The sequence below is a fragment of the Haemorhous mexicanus genome, chromosome 5 (genome assembly GCF_027477595.1).
Source record: "Haemorhous mexicanus isolate bHaeMex1 chromosome 5, bHaeMex1.pri, whole genome shotgun sequence".
NCBI classification, from domain to species: domain Eukaryota; kingdom Metazoa; phylum Chordata; class Aves; order Passeriformes; family Fringillidae; genus Haemorhous; species Haemorhous mexicanus.
Window position 1 is genome coordinate 56840673 of NC_082345.1, and position 12674 is coordinate 56853346.

The window sequence follows — 12674 nt, forward strand, 5'->3', positions numbered from 1 at the left end:
CTGCCTCGCAAACAGTCCTCCCTGAGAGGACAGTCACAGTCCTGCCTGAGAGGACAGTCATAGTCCCCACTGAAAGGGCAGTCCTTGTCCCCACTCAGAGGACTGTCAGTCTCCCCTGAGAGGACTGTCCTAGCTGGAGGCTCACCTCTGAGCACTGCTGGTGTCCACTGAGCCTTTCCTGAAACCACGTGGATTCAGGAATGCATAGACAGGGAGAAGATCCAATGCTGAGCTCGAGCATGTGAGATGCTGATTGGGCATGAGCTGAATGCCAGCTGCCACGAATCCTTAGTGAGAATGCATGGCATTTATGGGATTGCGTTGAGATGGAGAGAAAGAATAAGTGTATGGAAGGGATGCAGTTAGAAGTCCCACCAGAAAAAATCTTTAGTCTTCTGCCCGTCAGCAGAGTGAACCTTTGGTTGCTGGTTCAGGGGTTGTAAATGAATCTTGTTAGGATTAAGCAGCTGAGCTGCTAGTTGCACAAACTATGTGGAAGGTAGAAGAAGAAACAGGGGTGTTGACCCTTGCTCTGCTAGCTGAAGCATGACTTTACATCCTTGAGCAGTACAGGCTGAGAAAATCAAGCCCTTCAACCTGTTCTCAAAGGGAAGAACACCCATAATTCTGTTGGTTATGAGTTAAAATCTCTGCTGGGCGTTACACAAATGCAGATCTAGATAGTGGAGACTCACAGGTACCACGAGGTGGTGATTCATTCCATCCATTTTAGGACAAGGGGGGATTTCTATGCTGGGAGAGAGGCAAGAGGGATTGTCACTCTCTGTTGACTGCCGAAATTGCTCAGAACACAGCCTGGCTGCAGTCAAAAGGGGCTTCTGGGAGTAATCTGGTCCAAGCCCTGATGCAGAGACATGCAGATGATGCATGTCAGATAAGCTAGATGTTTCACTCAACTGGAAGGGCAATGAAGGATTTGTAAACTAAAGATTCATATCTTTGAAGATTATATATATGAAGCTGGTTGAAGGTTTTTCAGTGCTGTCTGAAAAAAAGTTATCAGCTATCTTCAACACAAGTAACATGCAGAATGACTCAGCCTTAGAGGGGTGATGAAAAAACATTTTTTGTCTTCATCCTAATTCACTTGTGCAACAGTGGGTGTATACTCCTTTGCATACTTCCTTTTCTATATTATTTTTTAAAATTATTTGTAATTTGAGATAAAATGACCTTAAAAGACCTTAACTCTATAGTAGAAGATTTTTGCAGTAGTAATTTCTTTTAGCTGCAACAAAAAGATATTTCCTAAAATTTGCAACCACTGCCTCAACAGTATTTGGCAGTGTGACTTTGACTCTGCCTTCTTCCTCCTGCTCTTCTAGACTGTTAGGTAGCTACAGAACTACTGTAGTATTTGAAATTCACTGTAATACATCCATATATGGATATCAAAGTATCAATGATTTTTAAAAAAATTACATTTTCAGAAAATGTATTTGGCACAGTATATCACAGTGTTGTTCAATATCTCTAAAAGTTTGAAATGTTTTCTGAACACATAACCATGAAACCCTTTTAATTTACTGTTCATTGCAATCTCTTGTGAAAAAGAGGCTGTCTAAAATTTAATCAATTTCATAATTGCTGTAAGTACTTACAAGTAGTGAATTTTGGTACTTATTAACTGAAGTGCACCATGTGGTTATTGTAGGACAGTGTATCTACTTTGCTGACGAATTTTGTTGAATCATCCTAATGAACAGATGCAACAGATACTGTGGTAAATCATATGCAAATAGGTTTGAAATACTACTGTAATTTATACTCATAGATTGATGTGCCAATGAAGCAATTCTAGTAGGCTTTAGAGATGCTCACAGATTTAGCACTGTCAGTATCCTTAAGTAGCACAGATTCTTACAATACTTGTAGGGAAGATATATCAGATAAAAAACCAGTTAGGATTTTCTATTGGGTGTTGTCTCAGTCTTGTTATTAATAGGTTTTCTCTGCCTTTTTTTTTCATGCTCTTCTCCAATTTCATCTTCTTACCTGAGGCTTCAAATTACCCATCTATTCATTTCTTTTGCATATCCATTGCTCAGCTCTGACTTCTATTATCCAACTGTACATAAGGTGTGATTTGCTGTTGTGACAGTTCTAGGTTGATTGCTGCATCATCAGATTAAAAAAATTATCTGCTGTGGTTGAGCTGATGGCAAAAGTACAAGGAAATGTCTACATGCTGAATAATAAGCCTTGGTTTCTTTATGCCTGGGCTTATATGTGCCCATAATTAAGGAACCCTTTATTAAAGCAACAATCCCTCTCTCATGTAGGGCTAATTACAGCTATTATTCATAAACAGAAAATTTAGGTAAGATTTACCCAACAGATGGTTTGTGTAGCAAGATGTATCTTTATGTCTTCTGTGGTATAGATAAAACTACTTGTGTGAGAAGGAAAATGGGGTGTGTTCCAGAAGAAAATATCTTAAGGGGGGATTAAAAGATGATAAAGTAGGAGTTTACTGAAGAATTAGTCAGAAATGAGTCTCATACTGTGATGATTTATACAATGAAAATTATTTTCTGTCAGGTCATCCTTGTATCATGCATTTACTGTAATCCAATGCTAGTATCCTCATGCATGATATGATCAATTTAAGTTATTACTAAAGAGTTTTGCAGCATGTTTTGCAATTCTCAAAATCTATCCTAAAATTAATGGAAAAAAATCCAAAGTGGAAGCATAATTTCATGTTATTCAGTGCATAACATATTTGTTCTCAGTTTGAAAGCAGAAACTGTGATCAAGGAGAACAGTGTCTCTGCTGATGAGACAGCAGAGTGTTTGTGCATCTGTCTGATGCTGATCCCATGTCAGTAATGCACCCAGGTTGACTTAGAATTTTCATGAGATAGTTCCAACCCTGGGACATCTGATGATATCATACCTCAGGCTGTAACAGATAAGGAGAAAATTCAACTAAGTCATGACACTTCCCTCCCCCCACCCCCTAAAAAATAAGGTCAAATACACCCAAACAGAATGCTTTGTAAAGACCTGTCAACTCTGAATATCTATCTATTATCTATCTATCTATCTATCTATCTATCTATCTATCTATCTATCTATCTATCTATCTATCTATCTATCTATCTAATCTATCTATCTATCTACAAACATTGCCCTCCCCTTAAATAATGCCTATACAGACATGGCAATGAGTGGTTATAAACCTGGATCAAGAAATTTACACCAATTACCAAAGCTTAAGCAGAAACAGTTATTCCCAGATACCACTGGGTATCCACAACTACATCTCATATGATGCAGTCAGGAAAATATATTTTTGAGCAAAGAGACAGAGCTCAAACTAATCATCACTCATCACATTATTAGTAATAATTACCAAGTAATTCTGCAATATGATAAACTTCCGGTTTGTTGTGGGTGGATTAATTGAGTGTTGTGCAATAACTTTCCATCCTGAGATACCTTCAGGATCATTACACCACCCATTCTTGGAACATGGAATGCAGTGTTCACATCCAGCTGATGTGTACTGTACTTCTGAGGGCTGTCTCATCTCTGGAAATGTTTATAAATTCTTCAAAAGTGAAGATACTCTAATTGCTTTTAAAGCCTTATGTGTGTATTTTGAGTGATCTGTGTTTTTTCGTTGGTTTGCATAAATTGTCTTTGCTAGTTGTCAGTATTTCTTTGGATAGTTCAGAGTTGACCTACTGCCAGTTGAGATAAAGTGTCCTTGTTTTCCCATGCTTTTCCACTTGGTTCTTATCAGCAGGTCTTGTTGCCTCCAAAACAGAGTCAATGACACAAAACCAGGCTAACAGTGTGGAGATTTGGGTGTGAAGGGTTTGTCTCTTCTGACTGTATGTGATATGTATCACACAGGACTTATTTCCCCTGATACCAGGTGTGAGGGCACTTAAGACCTAACAGATTAAGTGAAGGTGCTACATTTATGTCAGCCTGTCTTCACATCCTACAGTATCAGTATCTGATCATTGACAATGGCCTACAGCTGCAACTGGACACTGGGAAAATGAGGATCTCATGAGACAGGAAGAAGTCCTGTTCAGGTTAATACACTTTCAGTCTTTGAATTTAGAGCACTTTCCTTCATTGGAAGGGTTGGAAGAGTAAGTAAGGATAAGCTTTGTCTTTCCTCCATCACCATACCTTTCCTCTCTGAGAACTGTGGATGTCAATCCATGTGAGTCAATGAGCATGCACACTTGACAACAGTTCTTGGCTTGACATTGAGGGATGTGCCCTTTCCTGCTGATTCTATTAAGAGTGCTATCCTGAATTTTATGGCAAGCATGGTATTGTGGCACCCCTGTTTCATACTTCCATACCTTTTGCCATACTTGCTGAACTCCTTCTAGGACCATTTTGAACAGGTGAATTGTATGAATCAATTATTTTTGTTTGTTTTGTTTTTGTTCTTCTAGCCTCTCACCAGGGGAAGGAGAATGGTCAATAAACCACTTTTTTTTTGTGGTTTTTAACTTTCATGCTGTGTATGAAAGGGAGAAGGCTAGGAAATATTTCAAAGAAATAGTAGTTACATAGTTACAGCTAAAAAGAGCTGTGCTGCATTGCATGCCACAAAGCCAAGGGACAAAACCTAATTCCCTGGTTCTGATAGTTTCTTGAATTACTAGTTTTTGGGACTGCAAACAATGGATGTGGAGTAGAGAAGCCCAAGAAATACACTGGGGATTAAATCCACTGTACCAATATAGTTTCATAAATAAATAACTGATTTCTGTGTAGGACAGACTGAGAAGTAGAAAGAGATGAAAAATACTAACTGATGAGATTTGGGACCATAAGACTATTTTTTCCTTTTATACAAGCCTACAGTTTTAGCTCTGCAAACCCATTTCCTAAGGCTTTGGAACACAGGGAAATAGAAGAAGACATAGTAGCTGTTTTCTGTGCCTATGGATTACTGTGTTCTGTGCCTTGAAGAAAGCCTGGATAATATTTATTCTGCTCTTGTTCTGGTCTAAAGCAGAAGGAAATCCTGTAGGTGCAAGGTACTCTTCCATGACTAGGAATGCAATGGTGCCCTCTTGTGTGAAAGTGAAATTTTAACAGCAATGGAGACCATCAGAAAGTCCTAAAATTAAAGTACTATTATGAGAGTGCTCACAATATACGGGTAATGGTTTTGAAAAAAGTTTATGTAAACTATTAGTTTAACCATGATCAAGCAGATTTAATTAATTAAAACCAGTATTAGTCTAGGTGTTCTGCTAACCTTAATTGTTAGAAGTGTGATTATTTCCTCTTGTGGGTTAACATTTCCCTAAGCCTAGAAATTTATTCCAACCCCCTACATAGCCATGTTTGCTGTGTGAAAGTCTTAGGTAAAGTACTGGCTTTCCTGGTCACTTTCTTACTGATTTCAGGAGAGCTGGAACTTCCCTTCTAGTGCTTGCTCTCCCCCAGACATCCTGGGTGCAATGAGTTTTCTCTGTCCTTGTGTTTGCATTTGCAGGTGGCATTTTTAACAGCTTCTGCCATGATGCTCCTGCCTCTTTATCTTCTATGGTACTGAAAAGCATGAAGATCTCAACAGTGATGAAATGTGTCCAAGGAAGCCCATGCTCTCTTCATTTAAACATTAAAGGAACACTGAGTCTGGATGGTAGGAATCAGCTTTGCTACTGAGCCCTTTCTGTTCACTTTCTGTTTATGGCCGTTCAGCCAAAATTTGTTCCATATTGAAATATTTGGGACCAAGCTGCTTTCATGTAATGTTCTCGGAAAAATATTTTTGTGAAAGCATTTTACTACAAAACAGGATGAAGGTGTGACCCTTCTCAAGTGAATGAGAACTGAGATAATGAATTCTGGCTTCCAATATAACACATGTAACTTGTCCTCTGGCAGTGCCCCAAGCACACAGCTGCCCTTTTCTTTCTTGTTCTGACATCCAAGCAGGCACACACACTAATTCTGTCTGCTCTGATAATCTGAACATGAGTGACTGCCCCTACAGAAGGAGAAACAGTTTATTCATCTGAAGTTACAGTTCTGCACTGCAAGAAAATGAAAGTACATGAACTTCCTGTGCATAGTCTATTTTTACTATCACCTTGTCATTCATGTGCTTCATATGTTACCATTTAGATATTTCCTAGTTGCTTCTCTCAGAGTTAATAGGTTTATTTTCAAACTTGCATAATTAAAGCTTCATTTATAGCAATCTGTATTAAATCCTTGTTCCTACTCCTATGTGTGAGTTATACATAATGTCTCTTTTTTAACAGAGATCTATGTGCCTTTCACTTTGAAGGAAAGCTTATGATATGGTGTATTTTAATTTATGTTTTTGATCTTAAAGATGCTTAAATTATATTCTTGCAATCTGTTCCTAACTCATTTCAGAGAACGTCCGTGGGCTGGAAATATGTTCTTTTTCACTGGACACACAGCAATCTCAATGCATAAATGTGAGATTCACTAGGAAAAAAAGCAAAATGTCTAATGGAAAGAACGTAAGCTCCTTTTTTGGGGGGATTAATTTTTCATTTAAACATTTACAAGTCTTTGGGAAAAAAAAAATCTTTTGCATCTCTCTTATTTTTTTTCTTATTGACTTTGTGGAAAACTACAGTGAACGATATGTTTCAGCATAGTCAAATGAAACTCCACAACAAAATTCCCTTTTAGAATATATAAATTCAATTTTCCGCCATCTTTGTACTTCTTCTGCTTACCTTTTGACAAGGGAACCTGTCTCTGCAGAGCCTAATTTTCATACCAGTCTTGCTAGCTTTCTTTTTGTGCCCTCCAAATTGTGTGGAAGCTTTTCTGACTCCAGTGTCTAGGAAGAGCAATGCTACAGAGATTTTAGGTGCATATAACTTCAGTCAAACCATATCAAACTTCAGTCAAACCATATCACTGGAGTTTACACATCTAGAAGACAGACAGGTGCCTGAGCACTTGTGCTCATCTGTCCTAAGCCCTTGTAAGGGGCAATACCTGTTAAGGGGAAGTATTTGTTGCTAAAATTTGCAACTGAGGAAAAAAAGAAACACCCTTGACCAACTGTTTGAAAGACAGGAATTTTTGCAGTTACTGGTGGACAATGGTTACCAATCCTGTACACCATGTGTTGCTCCATGTGCTTTGTACACATTACACTGATTGCACACGTGGAACAAAGTTCTCCCAAACTGCAGCTGCAGTTTGCACTTGGTGTCTCTTGATGATGGAACATCCATCCCTATGGGCAATGCAGGGCCACCAGTCAGCAACCAGTAGCTTTTAAAGCAAGGCAAGTTTATAGGCAAAAATCAACAAACGTATTAAATGAAATTTTCCTAGTTTCAGTTCAGTGACTCAAATGGTAACATAAGACATCTTTTACCCTCCAAATGCCTTTTACCAGATAGGAGACTATCCAACATGAAAACCTGCAAGGAATTTATTATTTAACTGATAGCAGTGAGGGAATGACCTGCTATAACTGGACCTCAGCTTTTGTTTCTTAAATGACTTTCTGTTTCATAAACTGTTATTGTAATTAATAAATTTTCTGAAGTTGCCATTAAATATTTAAATACATTTTTTAAGACTTAAAATTTAAGACTTTTTTTCCATTCTGCAAATGTTTGTGCTTGTAAAGTGCATATAGACTGGGGCTTTTGATATTTTTATGCTTTTAGGATTATTTGATATCTTGTAAATATTTGGATTTATAAAAGTGAAGGTGATAGCAACAAGAAATAATGATACTCCTTAAATCCTTTTATCAAGTTGATTCTGCTTCTTTTACATTCCTACTGCTACCTTATTGACTGCTTAATTTTGCTTTCAAATGTAAATATATCTGAACAAAGAATATTTTTTTTCTTTACTATCTTAACCAAAGGTTTTTCTGTATCTGGAAGTCATATGTGAACTCAATTTTATCAATGTTTTAAACAGGTACAGGTGCAATTCAATTGCATTGAAGTCAATGTAGCACAACACATCTATGTGACCATGAAAACTGTACCACATTACTGTGAAGTCAAGCTGAGTCAGCAATACTATGTTGAAGGTAGGAAACATCTTAAATCAGATGCTTTTCAAGAAATATCTTGTAAAATAAAAAAACCCAAACCAACCAACCAACCAACCAAAAAAACCCCTCAAAGGCAGAAGCACATCCAAATCACGTTCTGGGATATGACCTGGCACACTGACCTTACTGATGGTAGCTCATGTATGCCAGGACCAGTCTTAGTTTAGGTTTCAGTGATTTTTTTTTTTTTTTTTTTTTGTTAGCAAGTAAAGGTCTTGACTTGATATAAAACCCAGAGTTTATGTCTAAAGCTATGTGGAAAACAGAATTTACACTATGCATTTCTCCCTGCTGCCCTTCTTGTGATTGGCACTGCTCTTTCTCTGCCTGCAGGTTCAACCCTGCCTGCTCTCTGTGCCTCAGATGGAGCTTCTGCTTCTCTGCAGGGGTGGCCTAGGGGTGGCTTCAGAAGCTGAGGAAAGCTTAATAAGAAAGTCTATAGAAATCTATTTTTGCTTTCATTAACTACCTTTTCTACAGCCTGTTTACATGTAACTGGAAAAGGTTAGGTAGCATTTTTCCATGTTTTGGGGTGAAGTGCCCATGAATTTTATACAGATTTTGCCATGTGCATACAAAAATAAATTCAGCACTGTGGTCCAACCAAGATACAGTGTGGCCAGGGAAGGAAAAAGCAAAACAATGACATGAGACCTCTTGTTCAATCCCAGGCTGGGATTGTCCTGCCTTCCCATCTCCAGAGCCCATGGGTGGATGGCTCTTGCCCTTGCCCCCTGGTACAGTGTCATCCCTGCTATATGGTTTGACACTTGAGTACAAGTAAAGCCTTTTTGAGCTTAAAAGGCCTTTAATTTTCTTATCAGTCCTGATTCACTATTGAATTATATATAAGTACTTTGTGAACAAAGAGGGGAAGAAACAAGGTTTTATGAAGCCCAAAGTTTATGAAGCCCATACATTACAAGGGTGAGTGAATGAATGAAAATATAAAATATTTCTTGGTGGAAAAGGACTCTCTGGGGAAATTAGAGTAAAGCGCTGCTCCAATACTGTGTTTTGCAAAGAGGGGTGAAAGCAACACATGAAAAGTTGTTTTAATGTTCTTAAGAGTTAAGTTTTTGAGATAAATATACCAGATATTCTGAAAGCGTTGCCTGGCTTCTAATTCTGGTCAGTTTCCTAGGAGCTAGGTAGGGTGTTTCTTTCAAAGGCTAGAGTCAGAATAGCAAAAAACCAGAATTATTGATAACAGAGAAATGAGCCTGTAAACAACATGTGTTGTTTTTCAAGGAAAGAGTAAAAAAAATGAATATTATTACTCAAATTATTGTTAGGTTCTAGGTAAAGAAGTGTGGTTCTCTATCCTCAACTGCAGCCTTAACTTCTGATGAGGTTTCCCAGTAGAAACCCCAGACAGGGGTGATAGGTCCTTAAGGCATATTGTGATATAATCTCTGTGTGTGGAAAGAGTACTTATCTTTTTTGCTGTTTATCTAAAAATGTATGCAAGTCTGCTCTTAAAAAGAGGGATAAGAGATGTTTCCTGTTGGGAATCTACTGGATAATTTGGCAGTTTGTTTACACAGTTATATGAATAAAGCAGCTCTGAAACAGACTCTGCCTTCTACCTTCCAGACTGCAGAAACACTGATGTGGGAAAATATATTCCAGCTTGTTCAGGTGAGCTAATCTCCTATGCAACTTAGAGCTGTGAGATATTTCTGGTGACCTATACAATGACATGTTTTCATACTTAAATGAGCAGGGAGAAAAAATTATGATTTCCAACTACCACTACTTATAATTACTACGTAGTTGATAGGTAATGTTCTGGAAATGTATTTCTATGTATTTCTATTGAAATGGTACATGGTAATGTTCTGGAAATATATTTCTATTGAAAATGCTACATGGGAGGTAAAGGTTTTGATATTCTATTTAATTTCTAAGCTTTTGGAAACAGATTTGTGTTCTTTTAGTGCACTTTGGATTTCTGGTTTTATGCTTTGTCTTATTGACAGACCTCATAAGTAGATTGAAATTGATTTGCCAAACTGCTATACAGCTTTTGGCATACCTGTGAATATCTGTATTAAAAATATTCCTTCCACATATTACACTTATCCATCATAGCTGCACATATTCTCTATGTAAGAAAATTACAATCTTGGGATAATCAGCCCTTATAGTAGTATTAGTGTATATAGTTCAAATATTTGTACATAAGCTACCTAAAATTCCAAGAACTAAGGTTGAGGTAAAATTGGTAGGTGTCTTGGCCTCTCAAGTATTACAAGCACTAAGCTAAATAATGTTGAATGAAAATTATATATCATAGAAAAAGAGAGGATTATTAGGGTATAAAGTAATAATAATTTCAAATATTCTAGGTAAGATTCTATAGCTGTTGATTTTCATCTCCGTCAAGTTATGAAATATATTCTGTACTTTTTATAAATAGATAAAATAGAAATAATAAAGTTATAAAGGAACAGATGTAATCATTTCATTCTTGATTTTTTTTTTTCAGCTGGAAAATTAGATTATAATTTAGACAGGGCAAGGAAAATTGTAACAGTGAATGTATCCAACTTTCCCCGTGATCAAGATTATTACGTTCGCCTGTGCCACAAATGGTTCACCTGTGAAGATGTTGGGGCACTTGCAGTGGTGAGTTAAACTCCTGCTGCTTTGGGGAACTGGGGAGGGTGCTTGCAGGTGGCAATGCTCATTAAGGTTATAGTACAGGAAATGCCATCTGTGTCTATATCTATAGCTATATCATCTGTATCACCTACACAATCTATAGCTGTATCTATCTATATCTATATAATCTCTGTATATATTTATCTATATCTGTATCATCTATACCTATATCTATATTTGTAATTTAGCTTTATTAAAAGAAATTTACTGTCCTGGATTTATGACCATCTTTTTCATTTCAGATAAAAGGAAAGGAATCTTTTAAATCTGTTTCACTGAAATATTCTCAGCTACTCCCTTGTCTTTGCATTGAGGTAATACAGTCTGGAATTTGGTATATATTTGTGTTTCTGATTGAAGAAATTTTATCAGGCATTTGTGCTAAGAAAGGAGGAAAAACCTGAAGAAAAAGGGTCTAGACCCAAGTTTTTGACTAAGGCTTTTTTTGACCTTAGAATTACGTAAATGTAAGGAAGAGATTTTTTTTAAAGTAAATGCTAATTAAAACACGGCAATCAGAAGAAAATGGAATAAAATTTATAATAATTTATGGAATGTGCTGTGTAATGGTATTTTGACTGGTTTTTTATAAACAATGAAAAGACAGAAGACTTAATCTGACTGAATGTCAGCAGCATTTGATATAGTATTGCAAGAGAGACTAAAACAGGAATTGAGGAAACAGAGTGATAGCAAGATTTGAGTGGTAGATAATACTTGGCTGCAGGGCTAACTCAGCAACTGTTGGATGGGCCTGTGCTGGTAGGGAGGTTATTTAAGGATGACACTTAGAGTCATTCTCATATAAATGTTTCCATCAATGTCATGGGGACAAAAGGCATGACATGGGATCTGCTGGAACACAGTTGGGACCTTTAATCAAAATGGAAGAGGGTCAGGGTGATTGGAAGAGACTAGAGATCTTCATATGTGACATAATTGAAGGATGATGAAGTATAAAGTATGAAGTGCAAGTTCGGTCTCTTGCTCTGATAAAAAGAATTCTGGCTGTAAGATGTGAGTCCTCATTTAGAAATAACAGTGGAAGAAAAAAGATCTGGGTGAAATAGTTGATCACAGGGTAATTAACGAGCTTGCTTCCATGATGTCAACATGTAAACATGAACAAAAGTCTAGTGAGTTAGATTATTCCAAGCTAACAGGAAAGTATGGGCAAGGCCTTCTTTGAAATACTGTAAGGAATACTTGTATCCATAGTCAAGAAAGATTAATTCAAAAGAAAGATGCACATAAAAAATTGTAGTGGTTGGGGAATGAAGAGGCTTTTACAAAGGAGATTCAAATACCATGTTTCCATTTGCCTGGTAAAATACATGCAAAGAGAAATTGTGTTTGCTGTGTAAATACAGAGCAGAAGGGTCACTTGTAAGGAAAAATAAGATATGTTTTAAATGAAAGCCATTCTTGCAATGAGAATGAAGGGGGATAAACTTCATTCCATGAATATGCTCAGGATAGTTACAGATTTTTATGATAACCTTAGAAATGAGATTTTGGAATGTCTTTCATACAAGGAATAAAAGGTCCCAAACAAATTTAAAATTATCCTGATAACTTAGAAAGATGCTATGTGAACGTAGTTTTCTCACTGAATTTTGGGATTGGATTTACCTTGCAGATTAAGATACCTAAATGTAGATATCCAAATACAGATATCTACATTTGAATTGGGTGAACAAACTCTTAAAGTCAATGGAGATCTAATTAATACAGTCAGTTTGCTCAGCTGACCAAAGGTAGATGGCCTATCCTTTTGGGATGTGCTGGACTGCACTGTAGATTCCACTGGCTGCCCTGGCTAGGTCTTCATAAGGCTACTGTGACAGTAATTTGGGCACTTTAGTGACACTTAGATGTGTACATTGTGGGACTAAAATCACCTACCTAAACAGGCAAGCTGAAC

General features: G+C 37.0%; 1 protein-coding gene across 6 annotated transcripts in view; it reads left to right on the forward strand.

Annotated features, from left to right (window-relative positions):
* Positions 1-12674, forward strand: part of IL17REL (interleukin 17 receptor E like) — a 44452-nt gene that overhangs the window by 18553 nt on the left and 13225 nt on the right. For all 6 annotated transcript variants that reach the window (XM_059847257.1, XM_059847255.1, XM_059847254.1 and 3 more), the window contains exons 3-8: positions 5504-5653; positions 6397-6506; positions 7945-8059; positions 9680-9724; positions 10575-10714; positions 10993-11064. In XM_059847257.1, coding sequence (XP_059703240.1) covers positions 5504-5653; positions 6397-6506; positions 7945-8059; positions 9680-9724; positions 10575-10714; positions 10993-11064 — 632 coding nt within the window. The remainder of the gene's footprint in view (positions 1-5503; positions 5654-6396; positions 6507-7944; positions 8060-9679; positions 9725-10574; positions 10715-10992; positions 11065-12674) is intronic.